We start from the raw sequence: 25,280 nt of genomic DNA on the forward strand, positions 1-25,280 counted from the left end.
TTTATGTAATTAATGGCTAAATAATCATGTGCCATTCCAATTATTTGTCACAAAGCTGCAGATGGCAAATTGTAATATTACAGTGTAAATTATGACAGTATTAAATCACGTTTAATTCAAATTCACAGTACTTCTTGTTTACTCTAATGGAGCCTGATTTATTTAGTTTACCCAAAATGTTAATTAATGCATTAATTATCAAGCATGTATTAACACGTAGTTAAGGCTGCTGTTTTCATGCATGAATCCTTATGACTCCAATCGAAGTTAAGGATCACTCTTCATTAGTTCATGATTAGTTAATATCTTAACTAATCATGAGTTCATGTTGAGGTAACTACTGTATTAATTCAGGTATTAGTCCATGATTACTCATGTACTGTTATTGTAAAGTGTTACCAGCTTTCAGTTCCATCCATTTGTTTACATAGCTACTGTATAGAAACTCTTATTACAAAAGAGAAACTAAATTTCGTATGATATGATCCCTTCAAAGAATAAGGAGTGCTCTGTTGTCTTATATGCAGTAATGGACTGAGCAGCGGTGCTTACTGTATGCTGTGTTTCCTCATTGTTCCTCTGGTGGTTATACACTGGTGCCCAGCTGTGCCTGAGAGAGTTCTGTGTGTTCTCTGTGGGATTGAGTTTTCTATGACATGTCATTAACACGAAAAATGCTCCGATGGTTTACACAACATGGCCATTGTCACCATGCACATAGTTTCTCTTTCCTTCTTTTTCTCATTTTAGTCTTGAGCTCCTGTGTGTGCAAAAAAAGGTGTGTTTTGGCGTGTCTGTGTGGTTGTGCCCTAGATGCTTTATGCGCAGTAATATGATCATCCCAGTGGCACTGTGCATGGAAAAGAGTTCAAGGTGTGTTCTACTTGCTAATAAATGGTGTTTATTATACTGAGACTCTGAGAGGCACGTAAAACCGCTAGACTAATTTAATGCCATTAACTAACTCATATTGTATAACCTCACTTGCAAGGGGCCACAGTCAATCTTTTTATGGGGCTAAGCACCAAAGGCACATCGGCATATGTTGTATCTGTTAGTAATCTTATTCTTCCTTTGCTGCTCTTTTTTATTTTATTTATTTATTTAAAAATTAAATGAAATATACTTTAATGTTTTAAATTTGAAGTAGACTCAAAACGTTCCAACATCACCTGGTACACCTGAAAAATATATACACACACACAATACATACAATAAATATACATCCAATACACAAGCACATAAAAATAGGTGTCACTGCTCCAGATTTAGCAACTTAAATGGTCCATTAAGAAACACACAATATCTATTAAATTGTATCAGGTGAGTTGCAGCGTGAGAGTCCATGTCGCTTGCAGAGCAATTTCGCTTGCAGTGCAAATGTTACAAAAAAAAATTGCCTGATAGTCTTGTTATTCTTGAAAGTTGAATACACATGTAGCGAGTTAGCTCAAATTGGGAAATATTAATAATTATTTACAACTTGTTACGATTAATTATGAATATTTGTATCAGTTAATCAAATTAACTTGATGTAGCTACATTAAGTTTACAATCAATTAATCATTTAATTCTGTGAACACTCAGTATTGATTATTAATTTTTCTAAGAAGAGGGTATTTTTCATGGCCATAGAAAAATTATTCTTTCTTAGCATTTACAGCACTTAGAGCGTGTAACAAGTTTGATCATTTAAGTGACAATTTATCTGCAGGCAGGGAGTCAGAACCAAACATGTATTGTGCACAAGTATGCAGCTATGGAAAAGAGTAATTTAACCAGGGAAAGAATCATCAGAATATCATTTCAAAACACCCCGTCAAGAGGATTTTACTGCTTATCCTAAAACCCTCTGTTTAGTGAAGAGATTCGATACTTGCATTCCTTGCAGTAGCAGCAGTCTGTTGTTCTGAGCAAGTTCTTGGTGAATCCGTAAATCAATGCTGTTGAAGTTGCAAATGACTTCTCTTGCGTTGAACAGAAGAAATGATGATGAACTTGCATGGTTAGTTTGACTCTTGTAGTAGGGAAGAGTTATTTCTCTCTTCGAGGTAAGCACGTTGCTGGGGTGTAGGTGTTGGTCGGAGGAGGCAAGAGAGAGAGGGCCTTTTAACCTCTGGTGATGGCCTCTCCTCCTAGGGGTCAGTGGGCCAATCATACTTAAGCTTTTGGAAGGAAAGTTTTGCGATCCTTTGTCTTGAACAGATAGTTTGCGTGTAATAGGTTTAGTTACAGATGAAGACACTATTAAAGTTTCTTGTTATACTAATACAGTGGCATGAAAAAGTATGTGAACCCCTTGCAGAATCTGTGAAAATGAGAATTATTTTAATAAAATAAGAGGGATAATAAAAAATGCATGTTATATTTTGTTTAGTACTGTCCTGAGTAAGATATTTTACATAAAAGATGTTTGCATTTAGTTCACAAGACAAAACAATAGCTGAATTTATTAAAATAGTCCCATTCATAAGTATGTGAACCATTGATTCTCAATACTGTGTGTGGTTACCTGATGATCCACGACTGTTTTTAAGTTTTGTGATGGTTGTTCATGAGTCTCTTGTTTGTCATGAGCAGTTAAACTGCTCTGTTCTTCAGAAAAATCCTCCAGCTCCTGCAGATTCATAATTTTCAAGCATTTTTGCATATTTGAACCCTTTCCAGCAGTGACTGAATGATTTTAGATTCATCTTTTCACACTGAGGACAACTGATGGACTCAAACTCAACTATTAAAAAATATTCAAACATTCACTGATGCTCCAGAAGGAAACACGATGCATTAAGAGCCGAGGGGTGAAAACTTTTGAATTCAAATATCAATGCAAATTGTAATTAATTTTTCTGCCGGAAAACATGCAAGTATCTTCAAAACAATGATATTTAAACAAAATAAGAAAAATTGTGACATCTTCATCCTGTACAAAAGTTTTCACACCCCGACTCTTAATGCATCGTGTTTCCTTCTGGAGCATCAGTGAATGTTTTAACCTTTTTTAATAGTTGTGTTTGAGTCCCTTAATTGTCCTCAGTATGAAAACTGATCTCAAAATCCTACAGTCACTGCTGGAAAGGGTTCAAATATGCAAAAATGCTTGAAAACTGATGAATCTGCAGGAGCTGGAGGAATCTTCTGAAGAACAGAGCTCAGTTTAATTGCTCAGGACAAACAAGAGACTCATGAACAACCATCACAAAACAAACAAACAGTCATAGATCATCAGGTAACCACACACAGTATTGAGAATCAATGGTTCACATACTTATGAATGGGGTTATTTTAATAAATTCAGCTATTGTTTTGTCTTGTGAACTAAATGCAAACATCTTTTATGTAAAATATCTTACTCAGGACAGTACTAAACAAAATATAACATGCATTTTTTATTATCCCTCTTATTTTATTAAAATAATTCTCATTTTCACAGATTCTGCAAGGGGTTCACATACTTTTTCATGCCACTGTATGTTGCATAGGCATCAGCATAACATTTAAAATCTTCACGGTACGAGCCCATAGACACTAAACATGGCATAGGTGAAGTTACATTAAGTGTTGGTTCTATCATAAAACATTTGAATACAATACGGAATACAATACAAGAGACAATACACAATCAGTAATAATGGATACCATGTTCTGGGTATATGCATGTCATTTATAGAACAGTCTGTCTATAAATTAATGCAGAAAGGTTTTCAGGCTTTGTGTGCCTTTCCTATAGCCTGACTCACAGTGACTTTTGATGCAGAGCTTTGCATTGTTTCGGGTTGTAAAAATCAGTCTTATCAGATGGTGTCCATGGTAACTGAGGCCCTTGCCCAAGTTGATCTTTTGGGGAATGGGTCCGCAGACCCCAGAGTGAGTTTTAAAGATTATTTGTTAAATATGACAAATAATTGAGTCTGATTTATCTCAGACGTTACAACAATTTTGGGTTAGTATAATTTTTTAGAGTTATGATTTTTATTACTCTGGACTGGAGTAGTGGCTGCTGAAAATCCAGCGTTGCCATAACAGTTTAATTATTTAATTTAATTTAATTTAATAAATTTTTAAATATATTAAAATATAAAATTAAATGTGATATTATTCCACAATAGTACTGTTTTATTGTATTTTGATCAAATAAATGCATACGAGAATTCTTTCAAAAACCTAAAAAAGTTTAGCTTATAAACTTTTAACCAAATGAAAGTATAATTTTTCCACTCTGATTCTTTAGTATCTAGTCATTTTTTTTTTTTTTTTCCTCAGGGCAAACAAAGTTTCTCCAATTTTCAACATATAGTAATTGGCTCAGATTGTCTGTAGCAGGGCTACAAAGGTAATTGTGAGGATGCGAAACATTAAAACAAATGATTTCATATTAAAACTAAACTGTCATCAACATTCTGCTTTAGGTCAAAAGCAATAATGCAATAATAAATCTACTTTCTAGCCTTTGAATCAGTTGTTTTTTAAAACACTAGCTGTCAGCAGTTGTCATGGCTACACAAATCTGCACAACCTTACAAGGTATATTTCACAAATCTACTCTGCATTCCATTAGTGTGCTTTGCTCCATAATTGTTGCTTGCAGCTATTTTTTTTTCTGCATAGACAGAGAAATAAATGAGAGAAGTATCTGTTGTTTCCATTTCTTTCTACAAAAGATATTGGGCTTTTTTAGAAAGATTCTCCAGCGAGCGCAATTTTCAAGAATTGCACTGCAACAAATCTAATTTAATTCTCTTAATCTTTGACCTACACAGTCTTAATGGCATTTATAGGCTGCACATACTCCAACGCATGAAACACAACCAGCTGCGGGAAGAGATATTTCATGTTCTTGAATGCAGACAGCAACTGTTGCCAAGTCAAAAAGGAGAGCTCCCCTGGAGGAGACAGTGGGTGTATAAATAGTCTGAGGCTAGACTAGAAAGATGCACCTAACCTTTTTTTTCCCTTCTCACAAGCTGCTTTTAAAGCAATGAGCTCTAGATGCCCCTAGCTGTGTGTCCGTGCGTGTTTGGCTCTTTAAATGAGAGTAGTCAAAAGAACAACACTAAGGCAGAAACAGAGATTATTTTGAGGCACTCATCATAGTTTGGTCATTTATATATAAAATTGAAAATAGTTCTGTATCTTTCAACCTACATCTGAGATAAATTGCATGTCTTCAATTATACATTTTGCTGAGGTACACAAGAATTAAAGTAGGATATTGTTTTTTTTGTTGTTGTTGTTGTTGATTTTTTATACCTTCTCTTCCCCTCTCTCTCTGTTTATCTGCTTTGTCACACCGGTGGGCGGCACGGGCTGGCTCTGTGCCTTCAGTGGCAAGCACTCTGCTTATTACAGATTAGTAGGTCAAGATTCTCTATTATCATTGGGCCTGATTTATTGGGATTGTACCGCTGCGGGGGTGGTTGAAAGCTCACTATATTAGCCAGCTACAACCTTTGCCAAAGGCAGCTGCCAGCAATCAATGCGGTGTCACACGTAGCTCTGCAATGCCGTGGTCCCATGAAGGAATAGCACCTCCAATATATAACTTTGGCTATAAATTCATCTTACTTCTCAAATGCAAATATGCTTCCGCTTCTGTAGTAGAGGCAGGTTGACAATAAAACAAACCCTAATAAAACTTACTAGGCCGGTAATTTTATTTTACCTGGAATGTGCCATGAAATGTTTTAGAGTAGCGGATCTCAAACCTGTCCTGGAGTACCACCAGCCCTGCACATTTTGTATGTCTCTCTCATCTATCACACCTGATTCAACTCATAAGCTCATTAGTAGAGACTGCAAGACCTGAAATAGGTGTGTCAAATATAGGGAGTCATACAAAATGTGCAGAGCTATTACAGACTATTAAATGCAATTGTAGTATATTTGGGCTCTTTGAAAAAGCTGCAGCTTAGAACACTGTTAGTCTGCATTAATTTACAGAGCTTTAGGGAGCAAGCTTTTGCAGAAATGAATGTTGAATACAAAGTGTTATTATCCTAATGGCTTTTGGCATTGCAGATTGCACTGCCCTTAGCAGATGAATGGTAGAGCTATATCTTAAGGAGCTCTTAAGAAAAAAATGCAATTCTCTAGATGGATGCATAGTAGGGATGGGCAATATTGACTTAAAAATATCCCACATTATTTTCTGTTTTTTTTTTTTTTTTTGCGGTAACGATATAAATGACGATATAAATGACGATATTAATATAGTAATATTCATCTCTGATTTTGGCTACAAGTGATAGCTCAGTCTTGAGAGCCTCAAACACAAACATTGAAAGTAAAACATACCCATCATCAAATAAGCTCCTATAATACACCAATTACATACAAGAAAAAAAAAAAAAAAAAAAAATTCCAAACACCAGCCCTTGCAGAAATAGAAAAGTTGCAGATTTACTTTTTTCGGTGAAAGCACAGATATGGCTTAAATAGTGCAATTTTGTTTAAATAGGGCCCTGGAGAAGAAATTCTTTCAGAATTATTCTTCACCGCATCTCAAAATAATGTACATGAATCTGACAGCTTGATGTGCTTTTTCAAGCTGATGTGGGCGTTGAATCTGTTGCATGTGATTCTCCTCAGAATTCGCCTTTGAATGCTACACGCTCTCCATGGGTGTGGCTGCATTAGTGGATAATGAGGTGACTCGCAAACGACTGATATCTCTCTCTCTTTTTAAACAGATTACATAAACAGACATTTTTTTTTCGATTTGACTTACATTATTTAAAACCTGACATTTCATAATTTCTCTACACATATGTCTCATGTTTGTGTGATAAGTATTCACTAAGTTGCAGTTCATTTTCTAACGACTATCAGAATGGATTTTATTGAGGAAGAGATAGCAGATCACACTTCATATTAGTTTTCTTTATTTTGCAAAAAACACAGCATTTTGTTTTTTACTTTGAGTGCACACAATTAAAAGTAGACATTCTGTAGTTTCAATTGATGTATTACTTTTATCTGTATGACAAAAAATTGAGTATTTTAAGTAGATTTTGCACAAAATTCTTGAATGAATAATTTATTAGATGCACGCTGGTCTGTTATTGGAGGGACATCGACTTTACGTTTCACGCCCCTAAACATGAGACTGAACAAAATGAACTGTGGTTGCATGTCAGTCACACTTCCTCTTGGGCAGTCCTTGGCCAATGAAAGCTGCGATAGAGTCCAGAACTTCTGCCATCGGTCTGGCTACGCGAGACTAATCACAAACGAGTAACAGGTTTCAGTGAATTTAGCCTAAGCATTGTATCAGCTATTGATAATATGCTACTCAATTGGATTATTTTCTCTATTACTCCTGGTTAGTTGAATTTGAGGTCAATTAACAGATTAGAACATAGTAAAAGGTCAGATATCTCCTTCGGTGGAGTGTGCCTTGTTGCAGTGCTGTAAAGCTTGATGTGTCTTATTATCAGAGAGCTGGTATGTTTTTCTCTTGGGTTAATTACTTAGAACAATGGCCTATGGTAGGCCTGTCTCCAGGCCTGCTGGTCTCCGCTAGTTGTCTATAATTAAAGAGGACTTTGTATGGAGTGCATCCATGCCCGGCTGGTATAGAACCAGCTGCGGCAGGCACAGAAATGCGCAACAGGAAGGACCAGCTAATGATACTACTCATGGTCATTGTACTAGGATGCTAACAATGCAACATAAAATTAGGGTAGGACAGACAAGAGCATTGGACATAATACAAAGTAAACAGTACTGTATATGATTAGAAGATGTCTATAAGTCTTATGCTTAAAGAACCACTGAAGTTAGAGATGTTCAAGTGTTATTTTTTCTAATATTTTTACCTCAATTTTTTTTTTTTTTTTATGATTGCATTTGTTGTATTATTTAATGGCTTTATCAAGTACTGGATGTTAAACCTTATTAGAAACACTTTATTGCTCATGAAGCCTCTCTTGCTCAGCAGTGCCCTTGAGGGCTGAAAACAAAAAAAACAAAGCATTTTTTTATTTAGAGTTCTGTCATGACAGCTCTCAGAGAGTTTAGCATGATAATGAGTATGACAATGTTAATATGTTTGGTCTTGCTGCTGCTTTTATTGCTGTTGCTATTGATTTTGATTGCTGCTGCTATTTGATTTTTGATCGGCAAGTACGGAACTTGCTATTGCTAATACATACACAGCACTCTGCTGTGAGCAAGCAAGACATGATGCTGCTGTACAAGCATGCATGAATTACCCACGTAGCAGATATATGCAGGTGGAGCTGGGGAGGGTGGAGGGTTTCCAAAAGCACACTGCAAACTGCTACCACAAACAATTGGCAAGAATTTGAATGTTGAGCAGCAAGCTCATTGGCTACCAATGCACCAGAAATCAATCAGCTGTGCCCTGTAGAGAATGATGTAATTGCAAGCAGATTGGGTTAAGGACTTATGAGCCTGCACCATCTAGATTTTCACGACATAACTTTGTATTGTCCCCTTGGTCCTGGCAAACCTGAAAATATGAGAACATTTCAAAAGCATGATTTCCAGGCCTGGAAAAGTCCATTTAATAGAATAGTAATTTCTGTAGTCAATACATTTTTAGTTATAGTCAGTATTTCAACTATGACTTTTTGTGAGTGTAATTGTGATAAAAGGGCAAAAATAAAATTGTAACAAATTAAATCGGCAGATTTCATTTACTCTACAAGGCCTGGCAGAAATCAGATTTTCTCTTGTATGTGTTTAAATGTCTGAAAAGCTACTTACAGATACACACATTCAAAAGAAATTCTTTGTCTGTTAAACAGAATTTAATTACTGAATTAAGTCCGTATGTGATTCTTTAGGACATTTTTTTGTAAGTTTGTACCAATGTACCAGACATTTTGACTTTCATATTTCATAGTAAATGGCAGGAATAGCAAAACAAGTGCAACCAGCCATACTAACACTTTGAGTTGGGAATCTATGATGCTGGGTAATGTTGCATGATTGTACACTGCTGTGTTGCATGAAAAAAAACTCAACACAGTTGTTCTTATTCTTATGTTGACTGGATTTTACTTGCTAACTGTAACTTTGGTCAGAATGTCCTCAAAATGTGCTTTTTCTGTTCTGTGAAACATTATTTTCTCATCTATTAGAGAGGCATGGTCTCTGTATGTCCTTATCCCCATATTGCCATAGTGTCAAATGTAAAACTAACAAATATGAAAGTCCATTTCTCCTAGAAAAGTATAAATCAACCACAAAATAATCATATAGTCTTTGTTATTCAGGAACGCTGACATTGATATTTCTTCCCAAATGCTTTAGCAGATGTAATTGATCTCAGAGAATGATATCTCTCATTGAGTGTTGTAGAATGAATGTAATCACCATGGCATGTAGTTAAATTCTTCTGAAAAAGCATACATCTGCTGTGCCATTTTCTCAGATCTCTACTGGAATAAAATACAGACAATCAAAGTAATGATGAGGAAGCATTTAGAGAATACAGAGGAAGAATTTTATAAATGACTAAAGAGACTCTGCAGCTTTCGATTGTGAACGTTGGCAAAATATTCTTAAAGTAATGTCCCAACACTATTGATAATACCATATTCTGTCAATACAATTTGCATATGTATTTATTCCTTCCAACACAAAAACACATCCTATGTGTGCAACCCACATCTGATTAGGGTTATGCGAATCCCAAACTAGTATTTCTGAAGACAGATTAGTCATGTAGTCGTTCAGGCAATACACAGGCTAATCGATTTGGAAAAAAATATGTGTCATTTGTGCATCCCTGTTTAGTACCTTGATTAAGCACTTTTTGGATATTTTCCTGTTTGTAGCATCCACAATTTAGCCTTTTTGTTTTTGCTGTCATATTTATGTGCCATGATCAGCCCTCTACATTGCCTGCATACAGTAATGACAAGCAGCAGTGATGAGGACATTCTTTCACAACGTTGTACATATAGGAAAAGATGATTGATTCCTTTTATTTTTAATTAATCCGCTGATTGGTTTCCCTGCTCTGATGGTCCTGTGCGTTCTCCTGATTTGCATATGTATAAGCCAGTCAAGTTATCAGTTAGAAGTGATGATTGCACTTTTTCTGAAGCCACAGCCAGTGTTGATATGAGCTTGTTCTCATTTCTTTTTGCAACCATCGACATTTCTGTACATTCATGTAATGGCTGTGTTTGTGAGTTAATTTATCTTGCTCTAATAGAGGAATTTGCATATCTAGTTTATAGTAGGCTAGTCGTTATCTGGTATATCATGTTCATATTTGTTGTGTTATTTACTGGATTTATTTTTATAAGTACTGGATGTTATTAGAAGCACTGTATTCCTCATGAAGCCTCTCTTGCTCAGCAGTGCCCTTGAGGGATTTTCTCAATAAATAGGCTGCTCTAGGCAGTTGCCTCACCAATGTGATTATTCACAAATTTGCCCAATATCACAAGAACTACAAAGCATTTCCAAACAGTTGATGTTTATTAAGATGCAGATTATCTTTGTATATTAAAATATAATTGACTTTACATTTAGTTTTACTAACACTTTACACTTTTTTTTTCTTTTTTTTTTTTTTAATTGCAAGGTCATAAAATGTATAATCCATTCTGTTAAACCTAGCTGGCCTAATCTTCATAAGTGACTGATCTGGAATGCTATTTACCCTAGAGTTTGAAATTAATGTAATTAATTGCTAACATTACAATTCAATAGCAAAAAAAAAAAAAAAAATACATACTGAATAAACTAAACTTATAATGATGATTAAAATAACTCTCAACTTTTTCCCCAATCTTGGATTATTTTTTTTCTTAATTTTCCTTAACCTTTAATCATAACATTCCTCTTATTATCATAGATTTTTCCTTAATTCACGGTTTTTTTTTTTATTATTATTTCTTTCTTAATTAATTTTGCTTCTGTGTGAGGAATAGATGCAATGTTTTCTGAGTGGTCTTAGCTTTGGAAGCATGCCCAGGTGCCTTAAAATGCTGTCTAGGTAGGCTGCTCACAAAGATTTGGTACAGAGCTAAAGGTCCAGGACAAACTGTGCTCCAGGGGACATAAATATTATCTGGTTTCCATGGTGACACTTAGTAATGACCCAGTCAAACCCTTGTTCTTTAGTCCGGTATTTTACTGTAATTCAGATGTTCTTAGGAGGAAGGCTGTCCTGATCTACCTCATTGAATTATCCTCTTTGTCTGTGATTACATGTGTTTACCATCATCTGGCTGTGCCTAATTTCTTCTCCCTGGTATACAATGTTAAAAACACCCAGAATACATCTGCCAGCTTTCTGTTGCAATCATTAATAAACTGTCATTAGAGAGAGAGAGAGAGAGAGAGAGAGAGAGAGAGAGGCTGAAATACAAATGATCTACAAATAAAGAGATTTAGTAAGATTTTCCTAACAGAATAGCTATGTTGAAAAGGAGTTACGGCTTCAGTCTGGTCTGGAGTTAGTCTTGGGATTTGTTTTTCAATTTCTTTCCTTTGAAACGCATTTGCATACCCCTTGCTTTTTAAATTATTTGATTTACAATGCAATTTCTAAGAAAATGTTGTTTCTATAATCACAGCTTTGTGAATAAGCCTTTGAGTATGACAAAAGAGATAGAGGGGGTGTTACATCATAAAGAACAGTACTCAAGTCAGGCCATGTGCCAATGAATTATGGTTTGTTTGCGTCACTGGATGTGGGAATAAGCCCTAATCTCCTGTTCAGTCATGTACTCAGTGTAAACGTTTTTTTTTCTCTCTCTTTCTCACACACACACATCACATGGACACACCACACACCACACACAGCACAGACGTAAACACATGTAAACATGGTTTCTTGTAGGAACAGAGGCAGGTGGCTCTTATTTGCAAGAATAATGAAAAGAATGGCCTTTGTAAAAATTGCAGAGGATAGTGCATTTATTGTTCATTTATTCTAAATGCACTAAGATTGTTATATATTGACGCATATTTCATTTCTAATAGTATGGTACCACTTGAACAATAAGGGCCATCACATGATTTGGGAACACTGAATTGATAGGATGCCTGTATTTCTTGGATATATTTTAATATTATTTATATAAAGTTTTTTTGTTTGGTTGTTTGAGTATGTTTTCATATTTCATTGTGTTTTTGTTTTTTGTTTTTTTGCAGGCTGAGTGGTTGTGTTTGAATTGTCAAACACAGAGAGCTATAACTGGGCAGCTGGGAGACATGGGGAAAATATCAATATCTGACCCTGTATCCACAAAAGACAAGCCTACAGTCACACCCAAAACACAGCTGTCCGAGACACCTGCACCTACACAGGCACCTACTCTAAAATCCAAGCCAAAACCATCGCCCGAAAAGCAGGCTGAGGAGAAAACCTCCTCTGCTACTGTTGCAAAGTCAGCTGTGACCACTCCAGCAGTCCCTGTACCTCTCCCTGTTGTGCCTACTACAGATATGCTGCAGACTGAGATGACAGCTGTGGTAGCACCAATACCAGCTGCAGAGTCTCAGAAAGCTGTTATTACTGATGCTGAGGTCACTTTGAAAGAAACAGGCAAAGACAAAGTCCCAGACGAGACACAAGTTGAAAGAGGATCAATGTCTATGCTTCCAGCAGTGTCAATTGAGGCAGATGTAGTAAAGGTATAGTATTACATACATATTATTGAGAAATGCAAGAAGCTGTTGTTTTTAACTTACTCAAATGTTGATTTATATTGATATATTAAAAATAATTGTTTGTTATGAATAGAATACAGGTTTGTTTAAAGGAGACAACTACAATAGTAATTTGTATGGTAATTTCTTGGCATTACAGATTTTATTTAATTATTCTCTTTCTTCATTATTTGCAGGTTGAAGAAGATACATATACTCATCCTGCAATGAAAGGACAACAGGAAGATGTTGTAATACAAATGGATAGAAGTCTTTCAGAAAGTTCTAAAGTAGACAGCTTAAAAGCAGATGTTAAAGAGCAACAAAGAAAGGACATCTTGCCGGTTTCAGTAGAATCATACAGCTCAGCTGAGGAAGAGCTTAAGGAGATACAGAGAATCAGTGAAATGGCCATAAAAGAAACTGCTACAAAACTCTTGCCTGTTAGAGCACAGGATAGTGTAAAACAATACCATGAGGACAGCAGTGAGAGTGAACCCTCCCCTCAAATACAGCGAAGAAGAGTGAGGCCTGCTTCCTCCAGCAGTGAAGACTACAAACTAGACAGTTCAAATTCCGGAGATGATGAAGAGTTCATAAGAAGACAACTTATGCACATGGGTGAAGATGAGAACTTACCATCTGATGAGGAAAACCATGTCAGAGAAGAGCAACAAATACAGCAAGAAACCAGACAGGCTGAAAAATCAGATGATTCAATAAAGCATAAAAGTGCCCTAAAGAAACTTACTGTAGAACCTGAGAAGAGTTCTGATATCAGCCTGTCTTCTCATGACCAAGATGATCAAGTTGGCCAAGTCATCCCTGTTTCAGAAGCATTGGAAGAATCCAGAGTGGAAATAGATGAGTCAAATGATAATGAGAATATCATAGCTACTGACACCACAGTAGCTGCCATTACACAAACTCCTGTTAGACAGACCACAGAGGAGTATGAGAGTCTGATCGATGACTTGTCCAAGGGTGATGGGTCTTCCAGTGTTCAGGTATCCAGCATTACGCCAGGAACAGATTCACCTACTTCAGTGTCCTCTATCGATGAAGACAGTGACAGTAGCCCGAGTCATAAAAAGGCAAAAGCAGAGAGCAAACAGCAAAGAAAGGCAAAACACAGACCACACGGCCAGGCCCTTCCCACTATAGAAGACTCGTCTGAGGAGGATGAGATACGTGAGGATGGTGATCAACAGATGGAGCGGGAAAATGAACAAGAAGATCAGCAGCAGTTAAGAAAGGTCACAAAAAAAAATAAGACCGAAAGAGATGATCTGGGCACGCAAAGGAGACGTGATCATTTGACTAAAACTGATAAATTACAGCAGATTGCAGGGATGGGGGAACGCAAGTCCTCCTTCTCTGACATTTCACCTAGTGTTGAATCTGAACCAGAGAATGCAGAATACAAAACTTTATCATCTGAAACATGTGATGCTGCAGAGAAGCCATTAAAGAGTGCTGAAGAGGTATATGAGGAAATGATGCAGAAAGCACAGGAATACAAAACATCAGAGAAATGCACACCACCTGATATTGAACCATTATATGGAGGCATGTTAATAGAGGACTATGCTTATGAAACTTTAGTTGAGGAGCAAGAACAGACTGCAACAGCTTTTGGTAAAGTCACCCATGAGCAAGATTTCAGAAAGATGTCCGAGCATGAGTCAGTGAGGATACTTATGACACCAGACGAGGCTTATGAGGAAATGATGCATAAAAGGAATAAAATCTTGCAAAAAGAAGAGGAGGCTCAGCATGCACATGCATCAAAGGTCGACACATCCTTACCGCTTCATGTCAGTGACACTTGTTATGTGACTATCCCTGGAAATGATGCGCTTACTTCAAATAAAAATGCAAAGCCATTATTGCAAACAGAGGATGCCTATGAAGAGCTACTGAATACACAAAAAGATGTTTTAACACCAGGAACAAGTCCAACCCAATCAACTCCTATTTCTCCTGCCTCCCCTCTGACTGTGTCTGAGTCATCATATGATTCCCCCGAGGTGATTCTCATCCCTTCAAGTGGGGAAGAAGACAACCTAGCTGAACCTATTGAGTGTATTTTGGAGCCTTACATTTCAGATCCAACATCTACACATGATGTATCTGTAAATAAAGCTTTATATCCAATTCCTGACTTAAAGATCACTCAGTGCTCCTCTGGTGAAGAGGAAATTGAAGAGGAGGACAGTGTTATACAAGAAAAAATGTCATCTGAGCCAACTGATATTGCTCAAAGTGAAGAGGAACTACAAGCTCCAGAAGAGTCATTTGAGGCTGTTCCCATTTCTGTAATCTGTGAAGTTCCTTCATCAAAACATGTTGTGGAGACAATAGCAATGTCACCACTGTCTCCACCGACATCCCCAGCAGTCTCATCCCCAGATTCAAATATGGAACTTACAACAGTATCATCATCCTCTCCAGTTTCTGGCCAGACATCTACTCCAGCTAGCCCCAGTGTTGCTGATATTTCTGCCCCAGTTGTAATTCACATGCCAGACTTAATGTCTGAGCAAGCCACAGTGCACCTTTCACTTGCAACTGCTCCTATTACATGTTCCACACAGATTATTGGATCCCCTTCACCGGTCATTCCAGTCTCACCACAGGTCTCAGAAAATGCAGGCACTCTGACTCCTTCTAAAGTTCTTGTTGCAAAGCCAACAGTAGGTCCAAAACCAAACCTAGCTCCAAAACCAACAATTATACCAAAATCTACACAGGAAACAGTCCCTAGTCCAGATAGGGTTTTATCCCATACACTGGATTCAGCTCAAAAACCTTTGCCTGATGCAATACATGAACCAACTTCAGTTGCTAAATCAGCCTCTACAGACAAACAAACTGTTGCACCAATGACTTCTCTAAATGAAGACCATGTGAAAACTCCTACAACAACTTTTACTACACCTATTGTTCAATCTCAAGAAGCGTCTTTAATAGAAACTTCTGTTGTTGTTCAAATGCCAGATCTTGTGTCCCCCTCATTAGAGCATCCAGTTCTAGAACAAACTTTAGTTTCAGAGCCTACCTTGCCATCCACTGCACTCAAGAATCAGATTACTACAACTACCCCCATTGTTTCCCAAATGCCTGACCTGGTCACATCTCCATCACAGTCAATCTCTGTGACTTGTCCAATACCTTCTCAAACCTATGCCCCACTTCCAGCTACAGTTTCAGCAGTGGATCAAGCACCAATCTCTGTTCCCACTATGGTATCAGCCTTAATACCAGCAAATGTTTTCTCTACAGAGCAAACCAGCTCAGTTGTTGAACAAGTGGCCACACCACCATCTGCCTGTACCACTATACCTGATTTAGTAAGAGGCACTCCTCCTCCGGCCAGTGTTTCTATTCAAATTCCTGTTCAGAGACCAGTGGAAACAAGATCAGACATGGCACCCCCATTAGACCAAGCAGTCCCTATTTCACCTCCAACAGATCACAGAGACTATATTGCTGCAAGGACAGTCTCTGTTGTTTCACCTACCATTACTACAACTGTTGCTTTTGGAGCATCACCCTCCCAACCAGTTCACTCTATACTGGCTGATATCCAGCCAAGGATGGCAGAAATACTGCAGAAAGATGATGCAATTTCTTTACAACAATCAGTTTCTCAAATAATTTCTCCTGTTGTACAGACACAGGATGGTCAAGTTGCTGTCAGACTGCCAAATCTTGAAAATGTGGTGGTTAAAACAACTATTGAAGATGGGAGGGGACACCCTGTTATTGTTAGCGTTTCTCCTTTTACTTATCCAGCCACTGTATCAAGTTTCATCACTGATTCAACAGTTCCACCTTTTATGACATCTACAAAACCTCATGTGTCTCAAGAAAGAACAGATAGACCAGTGATTTCATTTCCACCACCCCCCACAGCTTCACCACCAGAACTGCCATATAGCACATTACCTAAAGCTGATTTTAACCAGCAAAAGACTGTTCCAACTCCCTCATCAGTTACAGCAACTCCACCTGAACCCCCAGTAAATATGGCCGGTGTGACTGTAATACCAGCTGTAACCCCAACACACAAATCACCACCTCCTGTCCCCCCCAAACCTGTCTGTATTCCCCCAGGATTGGTATTTAGTCACAGATCAAGAGAGAGTGTAAAGCCACCACTTAGCCCCGAACCAGTAGTTGTTCAAGCAGTTCGTGCTGCAACATTGCCAAGAACAAGAGAACCTCCAAATGCATTGTCACTAAGTTTGACTGCCCCTGTTGAGACCAAGTACAGTGCTTCATCACCAAAATCGCCCTTGTCACCCAGATTTGCTAGAACTCTTGAAACATATGTGGTGATAACATTACCCTCAGAACCAGGATCACCTGTGGAGGGCATTACAACTCAAGCACATATGAGAAGATCATCACTGCCAACTCACAGGCAGCATGTTCCATCTGATGCTCCAAGAGTGTTTGTTCCAGCTGTAGTGGATGCACCTGTATCATTAATTTCAGCACAAATTGTAGCAGCTCCACCAAAGGGTATCTCAGCTTTAAATGCAGCAGTGCCCTGTGTGGTGAAGGCGCCTGACTTTGCTTCAGTCACAATGGAGACTTATATCACTCCAGCTGTGGATTCAACACAAAGTATTACAGCACCTTGTGTAACGGTTCCAGAGATGCCACTTGCTTCTGTACAAACATCGGTTTCAGCACCACTTGTAGTGCCATCATCAGAAGTAGCACAGACTATGAATGTTGTTTCTCATGTCACAATGGAGAATACAATGCACTTCCCATCTGTGAATGTAACACCACATGATAGAGCACCAATAATGGCATCTTCTGCTTTGATTTCAGCAGCACCTGTTGCAGAAGTAGCAGCAGCAGCACCACCACCCCCCATTGCTATGGGACCAACAGCATATCCAGCAATGATGTACAGCGCACCTTCCATGGTTTCTAATCTTCCCATGCCTTCAGCCTCAGTGGTGAATACATCAAAACCATCAGCAGAGGTACCAGTAGCCTTAACCCCAGTGTCAGGAGTTTCTGCTGAGTCTGTTGCTCAGCATACAGTGAGTGATGTACGACAAGAACTTGAGATGCAACAAATGCTAACAACATATTCTGTACCAATAACAATAACCCAGATTCCAATCCCAGCTCAGAATGAAGACATTCCTGGTTTGGATATGGAAGAAGTACTAATAGTCACAGCTTCAGAAGAGGCATTGACTGACATGGATCCCTCACCAGTTCCAATAAAACAGCTTCAAGAGCAGCAAACAGTTCATGAGCAAAAACAAGAAACTCCAGTAGTGACTTCTGCAACATCTGTGCCACCATTACCAGTCACATTTACCCAATTTACAAAATCTATTGAGAGTCAAGAAATACGTGGACAAGATAAAGTTATATCAAGCATGAGCCAAGTCTATTCTGCAATCTCAACAACTGAGCAGCATCCTGACACATTGCCTAATCTTGTAACCCAAGTTGTCACAACTGAAGTGCAAAGAACAACTGTGTCAGTTGTCCAGGAAAGGATTCCTGTCGAACCCGTACCTGAACCTGTGAGTGCTACAATCACAGTCCAACCAGAAGTCCATTTTAAGCCCAAACAGAATGGAAAAATACACTACCCTGGTGATGTTATAGATCTTACCACTTTTAAAGTGAATGTTTCAATGACTGAGCAAGGGATGGATCTTACAGCCCCAGATTCAAGTAGGTCTTCCTTGTCAAGTGAATCAAGTGGACGGCAGGCCACTGCTGTACAGCCAGAAATAGTGAATCTTAGTGCTGAAATAATCCCTGCTACAACACTCTCTGTTGTAACTGATAGCATAACAATTGTCACTTGCACAGCTACAATTGCCTACAACAACAACATAGTTGACAAGCCTCTGGACCTGGGAAATGCTACTTCAGTGCCTCTTCCACTTACCACATACAATCCATTTGAGCCACTTGCACAGATAGTGTACAGACCTGTGAATTCTCAACCTAAGCCACCAACCAGTGCAGAGATTCCTATTAACCTGTCCTATAGAGCTGTTGCAAGCACAGCTTCTCCTCTAATGCCTGTTCCTGTAAATGCCACTGCTGGTATGCCAATGCATACAGAGCCATCGGCAGTTGGACCTGTTGACCTTTCCACTTCTAAGACAATGAAAACCATGGTTGCTTTGTCCCCATCTTCTGGAGTAATCACAACTGTTGTGGAAGATGATGGTACACCAGTTGATCTTACATCTGGAAGACAAACTGTTTGCTGTGATGTAATCTACAGGCTTCCTTTCGCAGGAAGCTGCAGAACACAGCCACCTGTGACCACACAACCAGACAATCAAATTGGCTATCAAATTAATATTGCCACAACACCTGTCATTGAAGATCTCAGTACCATGAAGGCTTCGATATCAGACAGTAATTTCAGAGAAACTGGGTTCTTTGGGTATGAAAGGAAGAATGGATTCACCTATCAGAATGGGACATCTGAGGGGGCTATAGATTTGACATCAGCTAAAATGTCAACAGGTCAGTATTGAAGTGCACATGTATTTTTTGCATGTTAATGTTGAGAAATGTACTTTTTATTGGTTATGTCCCTTATTTTTTAACTTTCTGAATGTCTTGATTTTCATTCTTGTTTTTCTGTTCTTTTGTTTTGTTTTTTTTTTAACAGATGCATGCATTTGCCTCCGTGTTGTCCCTCAGTGTTTTGGCTTTGCATCCTGCTAATCTGATGACACTGAAAAGAAATTTGCATGCTCTTTGGCTTCCATTTCATAGTTAATTAATGTTGCATGAAACAGAGAAATTATCCATTTAGATGCTGATGATGCTGCTATTTTTGTTTTCTTAACATAACAGAAGAAGCCTTAGACTTCTCAAAGAAAGGCACTTTGGCATTTACCGGAATCACCACTACTCCATATTCTCAAGGAACATTGTTTGGCGTTAATAGTTTGCTAAGATCAACAAATGGCATTGTTTACTCATCTGTTGCTGCACCCGTTCCCTCCACGTATGCAATTACTACCCAACCAGGTTCAATATTTAGCACAATGTACAATAGTCTGACTGATTCTACGGAGCCATTTTCAGCACTTCAAAATCAGCCTGCTCCATATGGATTTGTAAACACCACAGGCACAGACCAATCAATATTCCCACAATCTGATATATCAAATGATATCCTTCCTTCTGCATTAGCCAGTCTCCTTCCCTCATTGACAGCCTTCCCTGAGCTCTACTCAGATGCTACACTTGAGGCAATAGCAGCCTCCTTGGATACATTGGTATCACCAAATTTCCCTGATCTAGATGACAGCAAGAGCCAGCAGTACAAGGCTGAACATGAGTTTTTACAATTAGAGAAGTTGAAGCAGCTGTGTCTAGCTGAAGAGCTTGAATGGGAGAGGCAAGAAATACAGCGTTACCGTGAACAAGAGCAGATCATTGTTCAGAAGGAGCTGGAGGAGCTTCAGAACATGAAGCAGCAACTTCTAATGCAGAAAGAAGAGGAACGCAAAGCCCATCTGATTCTTCAACAAGAAACCTTTGCACAGCAGCAACTTCAATTACAGCAAATCCATCGATTACAGCAGCAACTCCAACAACAACTAGAAGAGCAAAAGATACACCCATATGGGTTTAGGCCAAGTGAGGGTATGTCCCCACCCATGAGCTCAGACATTATTCTTGACTCAAAATATTCTGGGGGAGATAATGGACAGTACTGGCCAGTGAAGGATGACAACTCAACATCATCTGCAGTGTCCACCCATGACTCTACATCAGGTCAAAACTGGCTAACCACAACCTCTGGGGCTTTTTCACAGTATAGTTCAAACATACCTGTATCAGTGAGTGCACAGACAAAGGAGCAGTTGCAGTTGTCCACAAATCTGCCAGATACAGCCAAGACAGAGCAAAGTGTAGGGATAAGTGGTAAGAAATTGGTTGAAAGTGGTGTTCAAACAGATGATGAAGATGGTGTTGAGAAGATTCCTTCTGGTAGAAGGAGAAGAAGTAGGAGAAGCGTAGATAGCTGTATGCAAACTGATGATGAAGATCAGGATGAGTGGGACGTCCCCATTCGGAGCAGACGCAGGTCTCGTTCCAGTAGATATGGTGATGGAGAGAAGGGTAAAAGCTCCAAGGTATCAAGTATTGCAATTCAGACTGTAGCAGAGATTTCAGTTCAGACAGAGCATTCAGGGACAATTAGAAGATCTCCTGTTCGGGCTCAGGTGGACACAAAGGTAGATTTACACAGAGAGGGTCAAACAGAAAGCGATTCAGATATTACATCAGATAAAGATAAAAGACGTCCAGCGCCTGCTGAAATAAGTGTTAGCACACACCTGACAGCTGATGATGTTGGAAGCTCTTTAGTTACCAAATCTCCAAAGGTATTATGCTCCCCAGTTTCACCACTGTCCCCTGGGAAAAGTTCACAGAAGATGCTTACTGCTGATTCATCAAGGCATCTCAGTAGTCCAAGATCACTTAGGGCCTCACAACGATCTCTGTCTGACCCCAAATCACTCAGTCCGACAACTGAGGACAGAATGATGTACCAGTACTCAGACACCTATTCAGTAAGTACTGCACTTTAAAACCGATCCACTCTTTATTTATTTATGCTGTCCTCTCCTATAATTGAATTTCATACCAAGTTACCATGGTGTATACTGTATATCATGCCTATTGCTTGCTTGTTTTTCTTTCTATTTCTGTTTTATTTATTTTTTTATCCACAGAGCAAAGGTTCTCAGAGCGGCACACCAGTTGGCACTCAGAAGAAAGTAAAACGCACACTACCTCATCCACCACCGGAAGAAGATACCATCATTGGCCTCTCTGGGTACACCACTGCTTCTGCCAGAAGACGAATGTGCAGGAACACCACTATGGCGCGGGCCAAAATCCTCCAAGACATAGACAAAGAGCTGGATTTAGTTGAACGTGAGTCCTCAAAACTTCGTAAGATTCAGGCAGAACTTGATGAGGAGGAGAAAGAGATAGATGCTAAATTGAGATATCTGGAGATGGGTATAAATCGAAGAAAAGAGGCTTTACTGAAAGAGAGAGAGAAGAGGGAGAGAGCCTACTTACAAGGAGTGGCAGAAGAGCGAGACTACATGTCAGATAGTGAGGTCAGCAACATCAGAGAGTCACGAGGTAATGGTCATGGACTAGAACGGCCACGGACTGCCCCACAGTCAGAGTTTAACCAGTTCATTCCACCACAGACTGAGGCTGAGCCCCAGTATGCACAGCTTACAAGCCCATACTCCCATTATCAGTATGCATCCCAAACAAGCCAGTATCCTCAGCAGACGTTGTACCAACAGCAGTCTCTTTACCATCAGCAAGTGTCCCCCTACCAATCCATCTACTCATCAGTGCCCTCACTCAATCAGCAGTCCCAGCAGACTGGCTATGACCATTCCTCACTCCTTCTGATGCAACAGAAACCCCGTCAGTCTACTTTGTCTGACTTAGAGCCAAAGATTACTACAAACTATGAGGTCGTACGCAATCAGCCCCTCCTAATTGTCCCTACATCCACAGAGAGTGTCTATGGAGTTTCCCATCTTGGTGGTAAATACAGTAGCCTTGATCTGAGGATGGGTCTGGAAGAGAGAGCCAGCATGGCCAGCAGCCCCATGTCCAGCATATCAGCAGAGTCCTTCTATGCAGACCTCGATCATCATAATGCCAGGAACTATGTCCTGATTGATGACATTGGTGAACTCACAAAGAGCTCCACTGGCCTCAGTTCAAGCTTCAGTATTGCCGACAAGGATATCAGCAAAGCTGACCGACTTCTCCGGACTGCTGATGTTCGACGAACAGCAGATGTGGCAGACTTTCTCGGTCCTCTTCAGGCTGCTTCCCGACTGCATTCGTATGGTAAAGCTGATGATGATTCCATGGAGGAGCCATATGAATTGAAGATGTTGAAACAGCAAATTAAGCAGGAATTCAGACGAGGTACAGATAGCCTTGAACAGCTTGCAGGCCTGCCCCACTACCTCCACTCCGACTCTAGTTTTAGACATTTCCCTAAAGCTGAAAAATATAGCATTGGGAGACTAACTTTAGAAAAGCAAGCTGCCAAGCAACTGCCTGCCTCAGTTCTTTACCAGAAACAGTTAAAGAATAAAAAAGCACTAATTGACCCGAAAATTACAAAGTTTTCGCCCATTCAAGAGAGCAGGGACCTTGAACTAGACTACAGCAGCTTTTTGGCATCAGCCAGCTCATCGGTTGGTGGATTGTCTACCAGGGCAAGGCTCCTGCAGGATGAGATCACATTTGGTCTTAGAAAGAACCTAGCAGAGCAACAGAAATATTTGGGTTCAGCTATTAATGCTAACCTGGCTCAGTCACTCAACTTTGGCCAATCTCTCAACCTAGGGCCTACCATAAGGTCTTCCCTCCACGATGATGGCACCTATCCCAGCGGCACTCGGTCAAGACCTTCCTCTAGGCCTTCCTCTGTATATGGACTGGACCTATCTATCAAAAGAGACTTATCAAATTCCTCACTACGCCTGAAAACAGAGGGTGAGGGCATGGATTCACAGTTTGTATCTAGGGCTAAACCAACAAGTCTGCCAATTAGTCAGAGCAGGGGTCGAATTCCCATTGTTGCGCAAAACTCAGAAGAGGAGAGTCCACTGAGTCCTGTTGGTCAGCCCATGGGCATGGCCAGAGCATCTGCAGGCCCACTCCCACCCATCTCAGCAGACTCAAGGGACCAGTTTGGCTCCAGTCATTCTCTTCCAGAAGTCCAACAGCACATGAGAGAGGAGTCCAGGACAAGTGGCTATGAACGAGACATTGCCTTTATAAAGGATGACCTTCAGGGGGCCATGTCAGATAGTGAAGGTAAATTTGTTATGAGATCTGTTATCTTCAATCCTAGCTTCTTTTGATATGCATCTTTTGTATGGCTCTGAGTGCATTATTTATATCTGTGTGCAAATTAAATTGTTACATTTTCCTTTACGTTTTTCATCTTTTGTTTCAGATTTACTTTACAATTGCAGGGTGTCACATTTGCATGTCATCCTCTTAAATTTAAATTTTCACCTTTATACTGTATGTATACATAGTATATATTTTTTTATGTATAAAAGCTTGCCCATGTGTTTCTCAATGAATTTGCATGCTACTTGCATGCAAAAAAGGAACTTGTTTCCTTCCATTTTTGTTTTGTCATATACTTATAAGAGTGGAAGAATTTTTGGAGATCTTGAAAATTATTCATTCATCTTTTTGAATTCATTATACATTTAGTGCCTCTGTTATTTAGTATCACAGTCCTAAAGTTGATGAGGAAACTGCTCTGCCTTCCATCTACTGAGTTGCTACATCTTATAATTCTGTCAGAATCATTTAGTGACTGGTTATCTTAAGAAGGCACTATTTTTATCTGTTTTTAATTATTTAAATAGAATTTTGATAATCTTGTTGTTTCGTATTAGAAAAAAAAAAAAAAAACAGTTATGCGGTTGAACTGTAGATTCTCCCTCTAAAAAATAAAATCTCCCTCTACATCTTTCCAGGAGCTATGGAATACTGAACCATTTATTTGAATTATAATTAAACTTTTATCTTCTTGTCAAGACATTGTCAAATGTTACTTTAATGGGAGTACCTGGTTTAGTTTGTCTGGTTTTCATTAATCCAGAATATTTCAGGTTGCAGAAATGGAAGTGGCAAAACTAATGTAGTGAATGTATATCTTTCCCTTTTCTGTCCTTGTGGACAATAATTTAGACAAATTTGTGCTTTTGACAATTGATAAGATAAAGTTGTAAAGTAAATAAGGGTTAAAAGAAGAAATTTATAACATGCATTAATTGGAGCTTAGATTTTCATCACCTCCAAATATGCTACTTTTAACTCACCTGTTTTACAGTTTTCTTCTTTATGTCATGTAATGTCTATCATGGGTGTGTTTCCAATTTTATTCTCAATAAATTCTTGCTATTTCAGTTTTTTTGCATGGCTTATAAATGGGAATTTAAAAACATCTTGCATGTTACATGAAGATTAATATATTTTTGGTGAATATACTATTCATATACTATTCTCTTTCTGTGTTTTTCATATATATTTTGTTATTTTTACTGAAGTGAACATTAAGCAAGGATTCAAATTTTTAAATCACTCAGGTATTGAATTGTTTTGAAGGTCTGTCTTATAGGCAATTTGTGAGATAATTACACAAATGGTTTAGTTATTAAATATAATGTTTCGTTCTTTTTTCCCTGTAAAACACGTTTTTAATCTTTAAACTGTCATTGGGCTCTCATGCCAATATGACAACAGTATTGAGAAACATTATAAAATGCCCTCTACATAGTGATATTGTATTGAACGTCAAGTTGTTTGAAAAGTTTAACATAAGCCAGGTGTAAAGCTTGTATAAACCGAGTGCAAATTGTGAATATTGGTTTAACTAAATGCTCTGCTGGGTTTGCACAAATGTGACCCCATGCTCTGTTGTGAGAGTATCAGAAATGGCTTGTGTTTCTGAAACAGCCTATTTAGCTCTTCTTATATTCACAGTCAAAGGAACGTTCCAGGTTCAAAACGTAATTTCAGTAGTCTCAGTTTGTAAAAAC

General features: G+C 38.7%; 1 protein-coding gene across 1 annotated transcript in view; it reads left to right on the forward strand.

Moving 5' to 3' along the window:
* Positions 1–25,280, forward strand: part of pclob (piccolo presynaptic cytomatrix protein b) — a 103,163-nt gene that overhangs the window by 39,140 nt on the left and 38,743 nt on the right. Inside the window, exons 16-19 of the mRNA XM_067389386.1 lie at positions 12,139–12,621; positions 12,834–19,167; positions 19,504–21,236; positions 21,399–23,555. Coding sequence (XP_067245487.1) covers positions 12,139–12,621; positions 12,834–19,167; positions 19,504–21,236; positions 21,399–23,555 — 10,707 coding nt within the window. The remainder of the gene's footprint in view (positions 1–12,138; positions 12,622–12,833; positions 19,168–19,503; positions 21,237–21,398; positions 23,556–25,280) is intronic.

Source organism: Chanodichthys erythropterus, chromosome 7, assembly GCF_024489055.1.
Source record: "Chanodichthys erythropterus isolate Z2021 chromosome 7, ASM2448905v1, whole genome shotgun sequence".
NCBI lineage: Eukaryota > Metazoa > Chordata > Actinopteri > Cypriniformes > Xenocyprididae > Chanodichthys > Chanodichthys erythropterus.